This window comes from Eriocheir sinensis, chromosome 23, assembly GCF_024679095.1.
Source record: "Eriocheir sinensis breed Jianghai 21 chromosome 23, ASM2467909v1, whole genome shotgun sequence".
Classification (NCBI taxonomy): Eukaryota; Metazoa; Arthropoda; class Malacostraca; order Decapoda; family Varunidae; genus Eriocheir; species Eriocheir sinensis.
The window spans coordinates 13,944,109-13,964,614 of NC_066531.1; the positions used below are offsets into that span (position 1 = coordinate 13,944,109).

The 20,506-nt window shown below is 46.5% G+C and overlaps 1 protein-coding gene across 1 annotated transcript; it reads left to right on the top strand.

The window, feature by feature from the left end:
- The first annotated feature begins 1,357 nt into the window (after positions 1 to 1,357).
- Positions 1,358 to 18,183, top strand: LOC127002492 (uncharacterized). The gene is made up of 5 exons (XM_050868500.1): positions 1,358 to 1,482; positions 3,419 to 3,531; positions 4,146 to 4,238; positions 16,323 to 16,435; positions 16,646 to 18,183. Exons 2-5 carry the CDS (start codon positions 3,450 to 3,452, stop codon positions 16,724 to 16,726), a joined length of 369 nt encoding a protein of 122 aa, XP_050724457.1. The 5' UTR covers positions 1,358 to 1,482; positions 3,419 to 3,449; the 3' UTR covers positions 16,727 to 18,183.
- The last annotated feature ends 2,323 nt before the right edge of the window (positions 18,184 to 20,506 follow it).

Here is a 20,506-nt window from a genome sequence, read left to right on the forward strand (position 1 = left end):
TTTACGTCTTAATGCTCCCGGCGGCTCCTCCCACGTGTGAAGATACTTTCTTCCGAGAGCACCCAGCCGGTCTAGCCGCTAGATCGTCGCGGGTGTATTGCCGGCCAGGAATTGCCACGTGTAAAGTGTGTGTGTGTGTGTGTGTGTGTGTGTGTGTGTGTGTGTGTGTAATTCACCACGACCTGATCACGCGTTGGTCTCGTAATCGCCAGCAGCAGGTACCCTCCCGACATGAGCAAGTGCTCTTTATCGTCGATCTATGGGTACTGCCAGGACCTCACACCACACACCACACACCTCTTTGCTCAAGGGGGGATAGTAACCACTCCTAGTCAACGGAAAGAATCCGGCCTGAGCGGGCTCAAACTGCCGCCCTGTCAGACCGTGAAGCCTGGGAGTGTGTGTGTGTGTGTGTGTGTGTGTGTGTGTGTGTGTGTGTGTAGTTCATTCATAACACCCTGATCACGAGTCTCTCTCTCTCTCTCTCTCTCTCTCTCTCTCTCTCTCTCTCTCTCTCTCTCTCTCTCTCTCACACACACACACACACACACAGAGAGAGAGAGAGAGAGAGAGAGAGAGAGAGAGAGAGAGAGAGAGAGAGAGAGAGAGAGAGAGCAACTTCAGCTGGCCGTGCAATAAGCCGGAGAGCCTTACTGCACCCACACCTCACTGTCACCTGTCATCCTCGTCCATGTAGCTATCCAGTCTACTCAAACCAAGCTACCGTCGCTGCACTAACTATGTGATTGCTTAGTCTATTCCATTCCAGAGAGAGAGAGAGAGAGAGAGAGAGAGAGAGAGAGAGAGAGAGAGAGAGAGAGAGAGGCGGGCCACACTTGCCATGGAGGTGGGCGGAGCTTGAGAGCCAGCCGGCAAATCAGCGAGGAGTGCGGCGCGGGGTTAGAAAACTGTACCTACCTTTGTAAATATATAAAGGATGTATAAAGGAATTGTACTGTACTGTAGTCATGCCCTGCCTGTGATTCTCCCGTCTCTTCCCTGCTGCAGGATAATGTCTGAGGGCGGCAGTCGGGGCGACGTGGCAATGAGGATGATCGCGAAAGTCCACAGGCCGGGGGTCATGCCGGAGGAGATGGTGGTCGGTTACAACGATTGGTCCGAGAACTACGAGGAGATGGTGAGAGAGAGAGAGAGAGAGAGAGAGAGAGAGAGAGAGAGATGCCTTCGGTACCAAGTGCCTACGCAGAATCATGGGGTATCGCTGGAATGATTTTGCGTTAAACCGGCGACTACTCCTTGAGGTCCGGGAGTGAAGTGATGCGGCCCCTGGGGTACCCACCTGTAATCACCCGCTTCCCCGTCCCCTTAGATGATCTGGAAAGGCGGGTACCGTGGCCCCGCCATCACGCTGGAGGAGGGGCTGCGTTGGGTACCCCCGGAGCGGCGAGCTAAGGCCAGGGTGCTGGACGTGGCCGCTGGGACGGGCTGCGTGGGCCGCGAACTCCACCGGGAAGGCTTCAGGTGGGTGCCGCAGGGCCGCAGACAGGGAGATGTCCGGTCACCATACTTAAATATCCTCCAGTCCACTGCCTCCTGCCTGCCAGTGCCTCAGCCTCAACACGAGTCTAACGCCAAGAGATGAAGATGATGTGTTGGAAATTACAGCAGCTTGTGTAGAGGCAGGGGCGCTGGGTGGGAACTGGGAGCGGGCAGGAGCGGCATTACTATAGTCCATCAACTCTAACTTAAAATTGAGCCCTGTGACTTGGCCCGGGGAAACCCCCATTGTTTACAGATCTAGCGATGACCTGCGCATAACGTTTTGTCTCACTGTTAGTTTGTACGTTATCTATTTATGGAATTTACATACATTCATAATACGACTGCGTGGTGTTATGAATGGCTTGGGATTAGAGGGATTGATTGATTGATTGATATAGAGTTTCTTTCATGGCGCCGCAACATCTTGGTCATATGGCACCGGAGTAATAAAATGGAAGGCAAATAATTAAAATAATCTAAGGGTGATAAAAGTTATTAGGAAGATAGTTTTGAAATGGTCCATTCAGATATAGCACTAGTTTAAAATATAATAAAATGTTTATTAAAAATGCATTAGTGAAATACAAAGAACTTTCTATAAAGAGACCCTACAAGAGATGGAGGATGCCCATCTCCTGCAGATACCCCATGACGTCATGTCCAGGGGTGAACGCCTTTTCACCCAGCATTAGGGAAAGGGAAAAATTATCATGTACATCACGACACCGGGAGAGGTACTGCTCTCGCAGATCCCGCAGACTGGGGCACTCGACCTAGGACTAGAGGGAAATACAACGACTCAGTAAACCTTCCATATCACTTGGCAACGTGGCTCATGCAACTTTGCCGCCTGACGGACCTTGGCAACAGGCGCCAGGCCGCACCATTCAACGTTACGCCACAATGGACAAATGAAGTAGATCTCACTCTTGCGCCCTGCGCAGCCATGCAGAGAGAGAGAGAGAGAGAGAGAGAGAGAGAGAGAGAGAGAGAGAGAGAGAGAGAGAGAGATAGCCACCCTCTCTGAGGAGAGTAATGGAATGATGTGGCACCAGCGCGGTCTCGTGGGGAATCCTTGTGTCGCGCCCAAGGGCTCAAGTTAAAATCGATAGACTATACTATGTTAGGAATTAGGCCAGTTAACCGGGGGACTTGACAAATTAAATATTTCCCTTATGGAACTAGTCTCGGGCCGAGAGTTCAAGCCAACTATGAGTATCGTCTGAGCTCAAATAAGCCTTCGATGTTACTTGAATACTTCGGTCATCGGCTCCCAAACCGAGACAGAATCAACTTATTCACTGCCTTAAGACTAACCATATTTACCATGAAAGGAATAACAATAGTGAAGTGTTTCCTTTCATGAAATAATAACTAATTGTTCTTGCTGAATTAAAATTAAAGAGCAAGTATAATTTAACCGATGGAAAAGAGAGGAAAGCCACGCCACCTGGCGAGAGAAATTAAAAATATCACTTCAGACCCACGTGGTTGGTTTTCTCTCCCTCCAAAACCGGCCTTCACAAAGTAAAGACCAAGGCACTGCAGCCCACCCATTAAATCGGACGCAGTGTGCCTTCTATTAACTGACTGAGGGATACTACACCCGGCAATGTCTTTTGAAACCCGCTTCTCAGCTAAGTGCCCCCAGCAGTTATTTGAGACAGACAGATTTTACTACACGGATCCGGTAGGATTATTATTTGTTCGGCTGTCTGGAGTTGCTTGTTGGATACCTTCACCACCTAATAGCTGGTAAGCACTTGTTTGTTTGGGATTGTCTGACGGGTGTGTTATTCACTTTGCGAGTGACCTAACTGTTGGGTAGGGTAAATTTACTGATTCCCAACAACTACTACTACTGCTATAACTTCTACTACTACTACTACTACAACTACTACAGCCACTCCCACAGGCACATAGACGCTGTGGACCCGTCGGAGGGCATGATGAAGCAGCGGGAGACTGGCATCTATACCAACGACTTCCTGGAGTTTTTCGGCAGCGGACACTCCACCGTGCCCAAAGGTATTAGTAGTTTTTTTTTTTTTTTTACATCAAAGGACACGGTTCAAGGGCAACAAGAAGAGTACAAAAAAAAGCCTGCTACTCGCCGTTCCCATAAAAGATAAAAGTAACGAGTAGCCAAAATAGAGGTCAATTTCGAGAGGAAAGGTGTCTTGATACACTTCTTGAAATATGTCAAGTCATAGACAGGGGGAAATACAGACGAAGGAAGGTTGTTCCAGAGTTTACCTCTTGCATAAGGGTTTTGGATAGTATAGGGATGAGCATGAGTAGGAAGTCGTGTGCAGCGGGACCGCGGGAGGGAGGGAGGCATGCAGTTAGCAAGTTCAGAAGAGCAGTCATCATGAAGAAACGATAAAAGAGAGAAAAAGAGGCAACATACCGGCGGAATTTAATTAAGAGGTAGAAGGTTGTCAGTAAGAGGAGGAGAACTGATGAGACGAGGAGCCTTAGACTCCACTCTGTCCAGGAGAGTTGTGTGAGTGGAATTATTGTTATTGTTGTTGTTTCATATGTAAAGATTAATATACGTATTTTTCTTTTACATCTCTCTCTCTCTCTCTCTCTCTCTCTCTCTCTCTCTCTCTCTCTCTCTCTCTCTCTCTCTCTCTCAGACACATACGACCTGGTGGTCACCTCGGGCGGTATGGGCGAAGGTCACATCTCACACAGTGGCCTCGACGACGTTGTGCGCGTCGCAAAGAACGGTGAGTGAGTAAGTGAGCCTGCGTGCGTGCGTGCGTGCGTGCGTGAGTGAGTGTGAGTGTGAAAGTGTTTTTACAAAAAAGGAGACAGCTCAATGGCACAAAAAAAACAATAATATAAAAAAAAGCCCGCTACTCGCTGCTCCTGAGAAAAAGAAAATCAAAAGAGGTGGCCGAAAGAGAGGTCAATTTCGGGAGGAGAGGTGTCCTGATACCCTCCTCTTGAAAGAGTTCAAGTTGTAGGCAGGAGGAATTACAGTTGAAAGAAGATTGTTCCAGAGTTTACCAGCGTGAGGGATGAAAGAGTGAAGATGCTGTTTAAATCTTGCACAAGGGGTTTGGACAGTATAGGGATGAGCATAAGTAGATTAAAGCGAAAACTATCAGTGGAAGAGGAGCTGATGAGACAAGAGCCTTAGACTTCACGCTGTCTAGAAAAGGTGTGTGGAGCACCCCCCCCACGTGAAATGCATACTCCATACGAGGGCGGACAAGGCCCTGTATATGGACACTGTGCAGGGGAGACGATACAGAACGCCCAACCTCGAGGAAGCTGATTTAGAGAGTGGAAATATGAAGTTTCAGTTGAGATTTTGAGTTAAGAATAGACCGAGGATATTTAGTGTTGAAGAAGGTGACAGCTGAGTGTTGTTGAAGAATAGCGGATAGGTGTTTGGAAGATTGTGTCGAGTTGATAGGTGGGGAAATTGAGTTTTTGAGGCATTGAAGGACACAAGGTTTCTTCTACCCCAATCGGAAATGATTGCAAGGTGTGAGGTTAAGGGTTCTGCAGCCTCCAGTCTGGAGTCGTGTACTTCCTGTTGGGATGGGCTTCTATTGAAAGAAGTTGAATAATGCAGAGTGGAGTCGTCGGTGTATGAATGGACAGGACAGTTTGTTATTGAAAGAAGATCATTGATGAATAACAAGAAGAGAGTGGCTGATAGGACAGAGCCCTTAGGAACACAACTGTTGATAGGTTTAGGGGAAGAACTGTGACCGTCTACCACAGCAGAGATCCAACGGCCGGAAAGGAAACTGGAGATAATGGAACAGAGAGAGGATAGAATCTGAAGAGGGCAGTTTAGAAAGTAAGACTTGTGCCAGACTCTATCGAAGGCTTTCGATATGTCTAGCGCAACTGAGAAAGTTTCACCGAAATGGCTAAAAGAGGATGACCAAGAGTCAGTTAAGAGAGCAAGAAGATCGCCAGTAGAACGCCCATTGCGGAACCCATACTGGCGATCAGATAGAAGGTTGGAAGTGGAAAGGTGCTTTTGAATCTTCCGGTTAAGGATTGATTCAAAACCTTTACATATACATGAAAGTAAAGCTATAGGGCGGTAGTTTGTGTGATTGGAACGGTCACCCTTCTTAGGCACAGGCTGTACAAAGGCATACTTCCAGCAGGAAGGATAGGTAGATATTGATAGACAGAGACGAAAGAGTTTGACCAGGCAGGGTGTCAGCACGGAAGCATAGTTTTTAAGGACAATAGGAGACTCCATCAGGTCCATAAGCCTTCTGAAAGTTGAGGCCAGAGAGGGCATAGAAAACATCATTTGGAAGAATCTTAATAACGGGCATAAAGGAGTCAGAGGGGGGGGTGAGTAGGAGGAATATGCCCAGAATCGTCCAGGGTGGAGTTCTTACAGAAAGTTTGAGCCTTAGAGACAGATGAGACGGCAGTGCTGCCGTCAGGGTTAAGGAAAGGAGGGAAAGAGTAAGAAGTGAAATTGGAGGAGACATTTTTGGCTAGATGCCAGAAGTCACGAGAAGAATTAGAAGAAGCAAGGTGTTGACATTTTCTGTTGATTAAAGCAGTTTTGGTAAGTCAGAGAATAGATTTGGCCCAATTCCGGGCTGAAATTTAAAAGCCATAGTTAGCGGGAGTTCGAAGGCTCTGGAACTTTTTGTGAGCTGCCTCTCTATCTTTAATAGCACGAGAACAAGCACGATTAAACCAAGGATTTTTAGTATGAGGAGTAAAAAAAGAACGTGGAATGTATGCCTCCATTCCAGAGACAATCACCTCTGAGATGCGCTGGGCACACACAGAGGGGTCTCTCTCCTGGAGGCAGTAATCATTCCACGGGAAATCGGAAAAGTACATCCTCAGGTTATAACGGTGTAACGCTTGGTTGCGGGGACTTGCGGGCGTGAAGGGAAACTCTTGCTGTCATAGAAGAAATATATTCTTACCCTAAGATACAGCGTAACGTGGGTGAGAGAGACGAGACGCTAGGTGTGTGTCGTGCGAGCTCTCTCGAAGGAGTGACGAGTTACAGAGTGGAAAATAATGAAGTTACAATTGGTCACGTATGTCAAGGTGACCTCTAAGCTTGATGAAATGCTTTGTATACAAACTGAGATGGTAAACACTGACAGCTGACATTCCTACAAGGTGGCGTGATCTATCTGTCGTGGATTTTTTCCATTGATATTGCATGCCTAATCCGTGGTGATAATAAGTAATAATAATAATAATACATTGATATACTACAATTACTATAACACTGCTCGGTCACCTACCGCTGATCGCGACCTCGCGACACCCCCCCAAAAATCTAATTAGTAGTGGACCCGATATAGTGTGAACATGTTGAGCAGACTGCTTATGGGACAAGTATATGAAAACAATGGCTAAGCAGGAATACTCGTGTAGTAATGACATAAATAATGAGAGGTAACACCAGCGGGTGCGACATAAATCAGAGAAATAATCTCTAAATGGAGAAACATAAAGACACAAGTATCTGTAGTTAACAAGTGGCATAGTGACAGAACATGAAATGCTCATCCAGCTTCCAAAAAATAATAAGAAGAACAACAAAAGGTGGGAACATAGTACAATGTTATGGTACAGGAGCAGGAGAAATGACACATTTCTTTCCTTTTTTCTTGCGTGAGAAAAAAAAAACTACTTAGCCAGGGGTTTCCCTGCATCCTGTCGCCTCGTCTGAACAACCAAATAATCATGCAGGACAGAGTTCTTCCTAATAAGGTAGCACACGACGACGAGACTGACGAACATCAGAAACATTGGCACAAAAATTCCAGGGTACAAGTAGGTGAGGTGCAAGTATTCAGGCAGCGTTTCCTTCAGGGTTTCTGCAAACTCTGTTTAGTTTGCGAAAGATAATGAATGAAGGGAACTAGTCACATAAGAGATGCTGGAGAAGTGAATGTTATCGAGAGACCGCAGAGGAAACACTCGATGGGAAATATTGGCCATGAACACCAGACGGATCCGGGACGGGTACGTTGTTATGTTAGTGGAGCGGATATAGCATGCTTCCGCTATGGCATAGTGACCAGTAACCCGTTGATAAGTGGTACCCTCCGGGCAGATTACCGATACATAGAAGGACTGAGGAAAATAGAAATATTGCAGACCCTGAAAGTTCTTATGGAAAACAGGTGTTGGTGGTAGTTGCTTGTAAGGGCACAGGGAAAGAACGTCAGACGCGTTCACCCGGGTGAGGGCGATCTCGCACACTCCTCCCCGACCGGTAGGAAGGCAAAAAGAGACGCAGAGCAATAGAATCGCCTGAAGACCGTCTCCTTGCAATATTGCAAGAGTGAGTAGCTACCCGTTGAATACAGAGCGAAATCCTCCGCGATTAAGACAAGAGACGGGTACGTGTCCAGGGCTAACACACTGTCCTTGGCGTAAAAGGGAAATGGAACAATTTCATGGGCCTCAAACACGTCCGCCGTCTGAAATGGAACATGAATGATTATGGCATCGGGCGTGAGGCTGGACACTATCAAGGGGTAAAAATATTGACTCATGTCTGGGGTGAATAAAGGCTTGAGACTATAATTTTGATACCCGATATGGATAGTCGTTCTCAAATCGTGTAGAGGGAACAAGGCAGGTGCGACTCTACCGTGCGCTGCATCTACCATGTTGCTAATAACCTGCTGATTTGCCGTTGCGACAGAGTTAATGACGTTTTCCAGTCCATGCAAGGCCTGATCTAGGAGGAGAAACTGATTCACCTGGTCGATCTGCTTGACAACTATGTTGATAACCTCTGCCATCTTATTTGTTTGCTCTAGCAGTTCCTCAATGTGAGTATGCAATCGCGCAAGTTTTCTACAATTGGCGTTGATCACCCTGCGATTTCGGGAAGCAAAGGGAAGTACATGAGCGTAGTGGTCCCGCAAATCGTGCACGACCTCGTCGGTTGCCGTACCGAAGAGGAACTTGAGGCGGACCCAACGATGTTGAGCAACCCCCTCTTTACCCGAGAGTGAACTGAGTGAAAACAATAATCCATGTCTACCTCATCAACTTTTCCCCGTAAGAACAGAATCCTATCCTCCAGTAGTTGAAAAATATTCAGAGTTGGTACTAGAAGGTGCCTTTGATTCCCTAGTCTTCGTTGCCCGTATGGCGTCTGCCATACCGACTAGTTTTTCTGAGACTATCCTGATTGTCTGTGGTGTTGGTCAAGGAAGTATATGGATATTTTACGAGGAGCACATCTTCTTTAAGGAAGACCTCTCCTGTGTGTGCCGTGAGGGCGCCAGGCTTCAGGTGGATGGGTGTCGTTGCAAGCAGGGAGCCGAGGTACAACAAGATGATCACAAAACGCAACATCATGATCTGAAAGTGGTGGGAATGAAGTATTTAAACTCGTGGTCTCAAGTTATAGCTATGGGTGTTGGGATTATCTTGTTGAACATTTGACTCTGAGGGGGAATTACCAATATCAAGGTCCAAGGGTGAGGGAATTACTTTCAGACGATCACTGTGAACTTCTAGACTAACTCCACTATTTGACTCAAGAACCTCGAACCTATTTCCCCTGACATTCCGAACAACACGGTAAGGACCCACAAATTTTACCCCCAGTTTTGAACTTCTTTCCGCTTGCTTAATCATGACTGTGTCACCCTCTTTTAATTCCACCGGGACGGCCTGTTTGTTTTGTTTTGACATCATTTCAACCTTTATAGCGTTTAACGTACACCTAACCTCTGAGTGTATCTTGGAAAACATATGCATCTGCTGTTGCGCGTACTTATCTATGTTGTAGAAAGGTTGGTGTGGTTTTCTTAGGAAGTCGTACGGAAGACGTTTCTCCACCCCATGTAAGATGTGGTAGGGAGACTTCCCCGTAGAGTCGTTTACCGACGTATTTATGGAAGCGGCTAGGTGCGATAGCCAAGCCTCCCAGTTATCGTGGAGATCGTTCACGATAGGCCTGAGGACCTGTAAGATTTTCCTATTAGCCCTCTCCGCCAACCCATTAGCAGCTGGGTGGTAAGCTGTGATGAATAATTGCGAGATTTTAACTGAGCGCATATTTCGCTCAATACTGTGTTCCTAAACTCGGTGCCATTGTCACTCAAAAGACTTCGAGGAGACGAATGTGGACACAACACGTGAGTCACGAGGGCATGGGCCACGCGTGTGGCTGTCTTGTCCTTGAGAGGCGCTAGAACTAGAAACCTAGAGAACTGGTCAACGCACACCAATAAGTAGCGCGAACCATGTTGGCTCTGGGGGAGCTGTAATAAGTCTATATTAACAACATCCCATGACGCCTCTGGTACTGGGTATTGCAATATAGGTGCTGACTCTTTGACGGACCCCTTGTGCTTAGCACAAACGACGCAATGTGCGACATGTTTTTCTACATCAACCCGTAATGTGAGCCAGTAGAATTTTCGTCTGGTGACAGATAGCGTCTTGTGTGTGTGAAGTTGTGGATGACCTCTGGGGTGGTAATCGCGCCTATCGGAATATTCCGAGATAAGGCATCTGCGACCACATTTGTTTTCCCGATGATATATTTTATCTCCGGATTGTATGCTTGGATCGTTAAGAACCATCTTGCCAGACGACCGTGTAGGTTTTTTCCCTTGAAAAGATCAGATATGGCCGCGTGGTCCGTATACACCACAATTTTGCACCCCATCACTATGTCACGAAAATGCTTCAGAGCCCACACAATGGCAAGAGCCTCTAGGTGGGTAACAGAATAGTTCTTTTCCGGAGCTGTAAGTACTCGACTGGCGAACGCTATCACATGCTTTTTGCCGGACTTATCTGTTTGCATCAGAGCGGCTCCTAGTCCACTAGCCGAAGCGTCGGTACAAAGCTGAAAGGGGTCCTTGAAATCCGGAAAGACAAGGACCGGAGCCTGTGTAAGCGCTTTCTTTAAATCCTCAAAACTCGTTTGTTGAGCTGGGAGGCACTGAAATGGTACGTCTTTCTTTAAAAGATGGGTTAGGGGACTCGCGCGTGCTGCGAAGTCCATTATGAAAGGCCGGTAATAACCTGCGACGCCCAAGAAAGACCGTACCTTGTCCGCAGACGTTGGCTGAGGGAACTCGGCAATAGCCTTTATTTTGTCGTCCACTGTGTGGATGCCGAATTCGTCCACGACATGCCCCAAGAACTTGATCCGAGGCTTTAAGAATTCACATTTGGTGAGTTTGAGCTTTAATCCGACCTCTTGAAGTCTGTGTAGGACTGCTTTTAGTGTTGCCATGTGTGCATGCACGTCTTTACTTGCTATAATGATGTCGTCTAAATACACATAAACAGTTGCCCAGCAAGTCACCAAAAATACAGTTCATTGTCTTTGGAAGGTCAAGGGAGCTCCTTTGAGCCCGAACGGAATCATCGTCCACTCATAGTGTCCATGAAGCGTGCTGAAAGTCGTTATTTCACGGGACTCGGGGGCCATAGGCAGTTGCCAGTAGCCACTGACCAGATCTAGACTCGTAAAGACTTTATTTCCTCTACCGAGACACATCAGAAGATCTCTAAGAACGGGAAACGGAAAATGATCATCCACGGTCGCGTTGTTCACACGCCGGAAATCAATCACAGGACGATAAGAACCGTCTTTCTTTGGAACCAGAAACAAGGGTGAATTCCACGGGGAGTTCGATTCTTTGATGACACCTTTTTCTAACATATCAGATATAAGTTGCTGCACTACTTCCCTCTGACTGTGGGGGGAGCTTGTATGCATTGATATATACAGGATTGGTATTGGGTTTTAACTTAATGTGATTGTGTTCAGCACACTGCGTAACTCCAAGCGGCTCGCCTGGTAGAGCAAGCGCCCCCCTATAATGTTCCAGCAGCCGGACTAAGGTTGGCTTAATTTCGGAATTGTGTGCAACTTTTAGGAATGCCTCTAAATTAGCTGTGTCTTGTTCGGGAGAAGCCTGACACGCCGAGGTTATGCCTGAGGCTTGGGCTGAAGGGTATGCAGCTGGTTCCGGGGCTACATTTTTCCCATACACTAGACACTGGCATAATCTAACCCCGTGTTTTAAGGATACAGGGGATCCTGACGTGTTTATTACCAATGCCTCTGCAATACCTCCCTCTTTGACTATCGCGAGAGTTACCTCCACCGTCACCCGGTGTATGTGTGGTGCTCCGTCGATACACACATCACTGCCAAATGGAGGACCGTTAGGTAACCGGACTTTAACAAGTTTTGCAGCACGATCCGGAACTACTTGAGGACCTTCTACGACTGCCGTTACTGTCCGCCACAAGTCTGTAATGTTTTCGTGTGGTTTGACCGTAAGAGGTGACACTTGGGCGGTGGGAGACCCTGAGTCTGTGGTGGGTTGGTCATTTTCCCCCTCTGAGGGCGGGATTACAGGTGACATAGGCGATGGATTTACCATCCCCTGTATGCGTCGTCCTTGATACACGATCGCGTTGCTTTCAGGGTTTATGGTTATGTGCAGGTCTTTCATGGTGTTTAATCCTAAGATCCCATCCACAGGTAAAGCAAACCTGCTAGATACATAAAATAAATATCGAAAGGAACATACCTTTTCATGTAAGCTGACTGTTAGTGGTACTCGCCCAAGGATTCCCAAAGTGGTGCCTGTCACGCCTACCACATTCAGATCGTTCTCTTGGAGCGGCCAATTTCCCCCTCTCGCCTGTCGTGTCAGTGACCTGTAAGCGGAGTCTGAGATTGCATTGACTGTTGCACCTGTGTCTACCGCTAAGGTGAGTGAAATTTTGCCCACCTTGCAAGGGAGGGCAATTATGCTTGTCTGTCCCAAGGCGGCAGTGACTGAGTCAAGTTGCTCCCAATTAGTATCTTCCTTATGGGATACTTGGATGTACGCCTTGGGGCTGTCACAAAGTCATGCCTTTTTATTCTGAGAAGAGGAGGAGTGTGGTTTACTGTCCGCCGAGGACTTGTTCTTCTGTTCCTCCTTGGCCTTTTGTATTGCATAACAACTGTCTGAATCATGAAAACAATTCCCGTGGACATGGCAAAAGGCAGCCTTCCGCTGATGGTTTGGCCTAGGGTTCCTGTGTGATGAGTGATGGCCACCCCTGTAACCTCCTGATCTCCTATCAGATCCCTGTCTTGAGTGTGTTGAGTCCCTACGTTTCGCGAAGCAAGAATTCTCGGAATGTCCTGATTGTTTGCAAAAACTACAGGTGAGAGATGCCTTACTTTGTGCCTGCAATGCTGCGGCAGTTGCGAGGGGTTGATGGTGAGTGTGTTCTTGAACCTTGACTTCTAACTCTGAGACGAAGTCAACCAACTTCCCGCCCGGTTTGAAGGTCAAGGAAAGGGCAGAACGGCGGTTCTTCTCTGAAATATGAAATAAGTAAAAAAGCAACTCGAAGACTGTCTTCACCTGGTGTTTTTGCATACTGCCCCCTGAGAGCCATTGCGCGTCTTCTAGACTTTTGACACAATCAACCGCCAGCTGATTTGCCACAGTCATGGCGTCCCAAATCGGCTTTGTTGAGGATTTTTTTTTTTGGAGGGGCTCAACCGTGTGTGCGATCTGTCTAACGAAGCTTGGTTTACTCCCGCCTCCGAAGATTTTTATGAAATTCCTTTTAAAAATCTCATAGTTTACTCCAATGTCCACCGAAGCAAACGCTGAGGACTGCATCAAATTTAGTGCCCGAGAGCCTGGTAGTAACCCGGACCGAATGAATGCAATTTTATCATGATCTTCCGTAATGGAGGAATTTACGATGGCAGACTCACATAGATCTAGGAACTGTCTCGCCGAATAATCTGACTCGCTGCCGGAGAACTGTCGAAAACTGGCGTGAGTTGGAATGACCCGAATCGGTGGAGGGGGGGGGGGGATTGGTAGGCATTGTGACCGGTTGAGTGGGGGTTAAGTATCCCGAAGAACCCGGAGGTGAAGGGTCCCTGTTTGGAATTGAGGAATACTGAGTACCTGAACGTAAATTTACAACATTAAGATCATTGGTGCCTGAACCGTGTTCCACTTCCTCCTTACCTGAGGGACTCGTTAACTGTTTAAAGGTGTCACCGAGTTTAGCGAGAGTGTTTTTGTTCATATTATGGCTTAAATCAGTTACAATATATGAGCATATTTTAATTGCTGTAAATATTAACGTAACGCGTCTGAGTTAAAAGTTTGCGCCGTACCCCTAAAAACAAGAAGGGATGGTAAGCAAGGTGGCCGTTAGACGTAATAGAAAGTTAAGGTTATAATGTCAGGTTATAATGTAATGTTATAATGTTATGGTTATATGAAATAATGACCCAATAACGCAGCCGTTATTTGGTTAGGAGAAATAAGTGAGCATGCCCTTAAAGTGCGGGGTTCTCCCGAACGGCGAAGAGAAAACGGAGCAAGGGCACACTAAGAAAGTTTGAATTAGAGCAGGGAAATCACAGTTTTACCGCTAACAGACAACAAGAAGGATCAATACCGTATGCAAATGATCGTTACTCTCACAATTACGACTGATTAACAGTGTTAGATACACATAAATAAAAGAGTCGTGCCTCTGATGCAATTTTGCTGAGTTTGCACTTGTGAAAATATTTGGAACAGGTACAATACCGAGAATATTCAGCTGACGTAGAGCTGGTGACGAAGGATGTCGTCGCTCATGGGGTACCTGGAGCCTTTGGAGTTGCGTTGGAAGACCTTGGCCGCGGCAGGAGCGCGTGGAAGGTTGACTGATGGCATGGAGACTGACCCCCGTAATGGCTGCTGGAAACTGCTGACGATATAGTCGGGCAGGTGCGTGGCAGGGCGGGCGCCGGAACACTGCTGCCAGACGTAGGACGGATGCGATGCTCTTGTTATTTTGAGAGTTGTGGGGGCAGCGGTTGTAGATATGGCAACCTGGGTGTGTAACCTCTTGAGAATGCCCCTTGTACTAACGGTGGTGGGTACTGCTTGCAGTCACCGGGAGATGTCCGCGTTTGCCCTGGTTGACTGTTTGCCGGAAGAGGTTTGGGCCGATGCTCCCGGCAGCGGCGGTGTTGCCGCTGTGTTGCTTGGAGCTTGTGGGCTCTGCGGGGAGTGCCTCCTTCTGCGTACCACGGAGGGCTTGGAGTGAGCTGGGAGTGGCTGGTTGTTGGCCTGTAGAGAGCTTGTAGAAGTGCGTAGGCCTGTAGTTGGCCTGTAGCAGGGATTTTGACTCCTTCCTTCCTTCTACGCCTGTCCCCGGATTTGTTGGTGAGTTCTTGTGACTTGGAGCTCTTGTAGGACAACTAGGTAGCGAAGGGCTCGGGCGCGTTGGGACACCGTCTGCCACCGGTGAACGCTTGGTTGCGGGGACTTGCGGGCGTGAAGGGAAACTCTTGCTGTCTTAGAAGAAATATATTCTTAACCTAAGATACAGCGTAGCGTGGGTGAGAGAGAAGAGACGCTAGGTGTGTGTCGTGCAAGCTCTCTCGAAGGAGTGACGAGTTACAGAGTGGAAAATAATAAAGTTACAATTGGTCACGTATGTCAAGGTGACCTCTAAGCTTGATGAAATGCTTTGTATACAAACTGAGATGGTAAACACTGACAGCTGACATTCCTACAAGGTGGCGTGATCTATCTGTCGTGTTTTTTTTCCATTGATATACTACAATTACTATAACAAGGTCGTCCCACCGAGCTGAAGCAAAATGCCAGAAGCATCGCCTCTTCGGTGGGTCCAGAGGATGTACAGGAGCGATAGGACAGGAAACAGAAATAAGGTTATGGTCGGAGGAACCCAACGGAGAGAACAGTTTGACAGAGTAAGCAAAAGGATTAGAGGTAAGGAAGAGGTCTAGAATGTTGGGCCTGTCTCCAAAACGGTCGGGAATACGTGTAGGGTGCTGAACCAACTGCTCTAGGTCGTTGAGGAGAGCAAAGTTGTAGGCTTGTTCACCAGGCTGGTCTGTGAAAGAGGATGAGAGCCAAAGCTGGTGGTGAACATTCAAATCACCCATGATGGAGATTTCAGCGAAGGGAGAGTGAGTCAAGATGTGCTCCACTTTAGAATTCAAATAGTCAAAAAAATTTACATAGTTAGTAGAGTTAGGTGAGAGATAAACAGCACAGATGTATTTAGTAATAGAATGACAATAAAGTCTTAGCCAGATGGTGGAAAATTCAGAAGAGTCAAGGTCGTGGGCACGAGAGCAAGTGATGTCGTTGCGCACGTAGGCGCAACATCCAGCTTAGGATTAAAATTTAGGATAGAGATAGTAGGAGGGAACAGAGTAGAAGTTGCTGTCAGTAGCCTCAGTAACCTGTGTTTCGGTGAGGAAGAGAAAATAAGGTTTAGAGGAGGAGAGATGGTGTTCCACAGTATGAAAATTAGAACGAAGACCACGAATGTTGCAGAAATTGATAAGGAGGAGGTTCAAGGTTTCAAGGTGTGTGTGTTGTGTGAATGTAGTGTGGTGTAGAAAGAGAGAGGAACTGTCTTTAGAGAGCATGCTGAACTGCTCTCTGGTGTTGATGAGACAAAAGGGAAACGGTTAGTGAGGACATGGTCTTTGGAGGGCTTCAGCACCCTCCTCGCTTCCCATATATCCTCACCGAGAATAGGTCACACCCGTTCGGTAGGTTTCTTCCTACCTACTCCTACTATAGGATCGCAAAACAGTTCATGGTAATCCCAGCAACTTTTACGAGAGGCCTTTCAAACGGGCGGACTTAGGCGCCGTTTAGGATGGGAAAGAGCCTACATAGAGACTTCATATTTGCCTGGAGTAAACCTTGAGGCGGTCTCCCTAGGGTGGGCTAGACAACGCGCCCCCTAGCGTATGCCCCAATGATTAACTGATTTCCTCCTCTCCGGCACTCCAGGAGGCTTCGTGATCATCGTGATGCGCCATGAGTTCCTACAGACCGTGCCTTCCTACAAGGACAAGCTGGAGCCTTACATGGACCAGCTGGAGGCGGACGGGAAGTGGAAGAAGGTAGGGATCACCGTTGCCAGATTATCGTACTCAGAGCATAGTATTTACCGTTTTTTGACACCTAACTATTGCCAAGAAACATCAGGAATTCACTGTTTAAACGATAGATATAAATTAATCTAGTTATTGAGCCCCAGGAGACATATTTGAAGTCGGAAGTTGGTAAATATATGAGGCTGATGATGATGATGATGGCCATAATTCCTTCAGGTGGAGCGGCGCATCGTCCCAAACTATTTCTGTGACAAGGAGGGTCTCGTCTTCGTCTTCCGCATCAATAAGCCTGAGTGAGGAGGAAGAGGAGGGAAGGGAAAGGAGGGAGATGAAGAGGAGGAGTTATAGTGGTGCTGTGCCAAGGCCGTCTCTGTGTAACAGCCTTGGCTCTCGTCGCGGCACCCGAGACTGAGGTGTGAATTATCGTGGTATCATGGCGTCTACGATGTTATATGATAGTCTACGCATAGGGCACATTTGTCTGTATTAATCATATTATTGAAATTGTCGTAAAAATCTGTTTTAGTTTATAAGACTGAGGCTGCAGAATCCTTAACCTCAGACCTTGCTATCATCTCCGATTGGGATAAAAGGAACCTTTGGGTTTTTGTGTCCTTCAATGCCTCAAAAACCCAATTTATCCACCTTTCAACTCGACACAATCTTCCAAACACCTATCCCCTATTCTTCAACTACACTCAGCTGTCACCTTATAATTCTTCAGAACTAAATATCCTCGGTCTATCCTTAACTCAAAATCTTAACTGGAAACTTCTCATATCTTCTCTCACTAAATCAGCTTCCTCGAGGTTGGGCGTTCTGTATCGTCTCCTCCAGTTCTTCTGCCCCGCACCGCTGCTATCCATATACAAGGGCCTTGTCCGCCCTCGTATGGAGTATGCATCGCACGTGTGGGGGGCTCCACCCACACAGCTCTTCTCTATCTTTCGGCCACTCCTCTGTTGTAAAAAAAAAATTAGGTCGCTGATTATGTAGATGTATGTGTGTGTGCATGTGTAATGGCAAGTTGCCAGAACACGATAACGAAGACCTCAGACTCGTGTGCTGCGACTATAGTATACGTTTAGGAATGCTTGGTCTGGGTCTTGGGGTCTTGATGATGTACAGACATGTGTATATATATAATAAACGGGTGCCTACTTCCCCTCAGAATCATGTTAATCTTTGTTTGTTTCTCAAGTTAATTTAAGTGATTACTCATCCTAATTTTAAATGCGTCTGCTGTTCCTAATTTATAATGCGTCTGCTGTTCCTAATTTATAATGCATCTGCTGTTCCTAATTTTAAAAGCGTCTGCTGTTCCTAATTTATAATGCGTCTGCTGTTCCTAATTTATAATGCATCTGCTGTTCCTAATTTTAAAAGCGTCTGCTGTTCCTAATTTATAATGCGTCTGCTGTTCCTAATTTATAATGCGTCTGCTGTTCCTAATTTTAAAAGCGTCTGCTGTTCCTAATTTTAAAAGCGTCTGCTGTAGCCCTACGTGGCGCAATGCAGAGGAAGTTAACTTATTTAATCTGAAAGTAAAGTGAAATGATCAGCAATTTAAGTTAAGTAACAGAGCAGTGAATTATATGTGGCAGTGAGCATGTGGAAGGATGAGATGGAACGAGAGAACAAAGATTAACGAAAATAATAAAAACTCTCGCTCCCATCCCTCCCTCCTCCATACTTCCTTCCTCGAACAGAGTCGTCCGCCGCTGGAACAGCCTCCCCGCAGAAGTAGTCAGTGCGGAAACGATCAACTCCATTTCCACTGACAGTAACTTTACTGCGTCGGGAGTGAACTGAACGTATCCAAGGTCACTTAATGTTCTTAGTTCTGTTATTTTCTTCTTCTATTATGAGATATCATCATCATCATAATTTCGTTTAACGTCCGTTTTCACTCTTCCTGAGCGGTTGGATGCTTTATGGGTCTCCTCTATTCTGCTCTGTCTTCTGCCTGATGCTCATCCAATCCCATCACTGCCAAGTCTTCCTGTATACACCTTCTCCACGTTTTCCTAGGTCTACCAACTGGTCTCCTTCCTTTTACTTTCAATCTCTCCAAAACTCCCAGCACTGTATCCTTCCCTGCTTTTCACATGTCCGAACTATAGGAGTCTTCCTTCTGAGCACTGTTTCCAGGTTCTCTACTCCACATCTGTTATCCACATCTAGCTGCACTAGATACCCTGTCTTGCTAATCTCTCCACAACTCCCAGCACTGTATTCTCCCCTGCTCCCTTCACATGTCCAAACCATCGGAGTATTTCCCTTCTGAGAACTATTTACAGGTCATCTACTCCACGTCTGTTAGTTGCATCTGCACTGCGCACCCTGTCTTGCCAATCTCTCCAAACCTCCCAGCACTGTATCCTCCCCTGCTCTCTTCACATGTCCAAACCATCGGAGTCTTTCCCATCGGAAGGAGTTTCTTTTCAAACCGAGTCATCCGTCACTGGAACAATCTTCCTTCAGAAGTAGTAAATGCGAATACTATCAACTCCTTCAAATATAGAATCGACCTTCACTTCGCTGCGTCGGGAGTAAACTGAATATTGAGGTGCTTTCATCTGCTCCTCAATATCGAGGTGCTTTCATCTGCTCGTCAATGTCGAGGTGCTTTCATCTGCTCCCCAGGCCCCAAGTGCCTGTCGAGCAGATTAAATCACCAAAGCCGGCAATCTCGTAATGAGTCAATAGGCTTTATGTTGCCTGCATTTCCATGTTTCCATGTTTCTGAGGTGGTGGCGGAGTGGTTAGCGTGCCGGCCCCGCATTCGCAGGGTTGATGATGATGAGGGTTCGAATCCGCCGCTAACCACCTGGGATTTGTCAGTCACCGCCGAGGGGCCTAAGACTACCCACATGCTGTCCTGAAGACTATCCACCAACCCGGACTCTAGAAGAAGCTATGCAAGTGAAATCAAGAATGATCTCCGGGGGGCAGCATGAGCCAATAATAATTGCGCCACTATAAACAATTGTCTGCGCCATAACGGGCTCGGGCCCACCATCAGGCCCCTAATAAAAAAAGCATACCGGCGCTTTAGGTCACATGTAAAAAAGGAAAAAAAGAAACTGTTTCCAGGTCCTCTACTCCACATCTGTAAGCTACATCTGCACCGGACACCCTATCTTACCATTCTCTCCACAACTCCCAGCACTGTGTCCTCCCCTGCTCTCTTTACATGTCCAAACCATCGGAGTCTTTCCCTTCTGAGCACTGTTTCCATGCAGGTCCTCTACTCCACATCTGTTAGCTACATCTGCACTGGATCGACACCCTATATAATAAATAAGATAATAAATTGCTCTCCCTCCCCCTCCCTCTTTCCTCGAATTGAGTCGTCCGCCACTGTAACAGCCTTCCTGCAAGAGTGGTTAGCGCATACTGTGTGATTTTCAGTTAATACAAGAAGCATGTGTGCAATATTCATGCAGTGGAGAAAATAATAAGATTCGTTATATGATAACAGAAAACAGTAAAGGAAGGAATATTAATTAAGTGCATGAAACCAATTATAATCCTTTTCCACAGATAGAGATCGTGTTTTTTGTGTTTGTTTTAATAGTTTTTTCTTCTATATGAGAGAGAGATAATAATGATGATAATAATAATAATTATAATAATAATAATAATAATAATAATAATAATAATAATAATAATAATAATTACAGTAACAGTAATATGAGAATTGTGATAAAGGAGAAAAGGAAGAAGATCAAAGAAAAAAGGAGAAAGGAGAGAATTACAGAAGAATAAAGAAGAAGAAAGAAGGAATAGAGGAAACAGAAGGAAGGGAAATAGAAATAATGGAAATATATAACAATAGAGCGGGTCAAGGGGGGACGGTGGGGGGCGGGGTGCGGTACTCGGCTCACTTCTAAACAAAACAACGTGACTGAGAAAGAGTAAGGGAGGAGAGGGAGAGAATGTAAGGGAGGAGAGAGGTGGGAACTGGGAAGGGAGGAGAGGACGAAAAGGAAGGAGAGGGAGATAAAGAGTAAAGGAGGAGAGAAGATGAAAGAGGAGGGAGGGGAGAGGGAGAGAAAGGAGGGGATTGGAGTG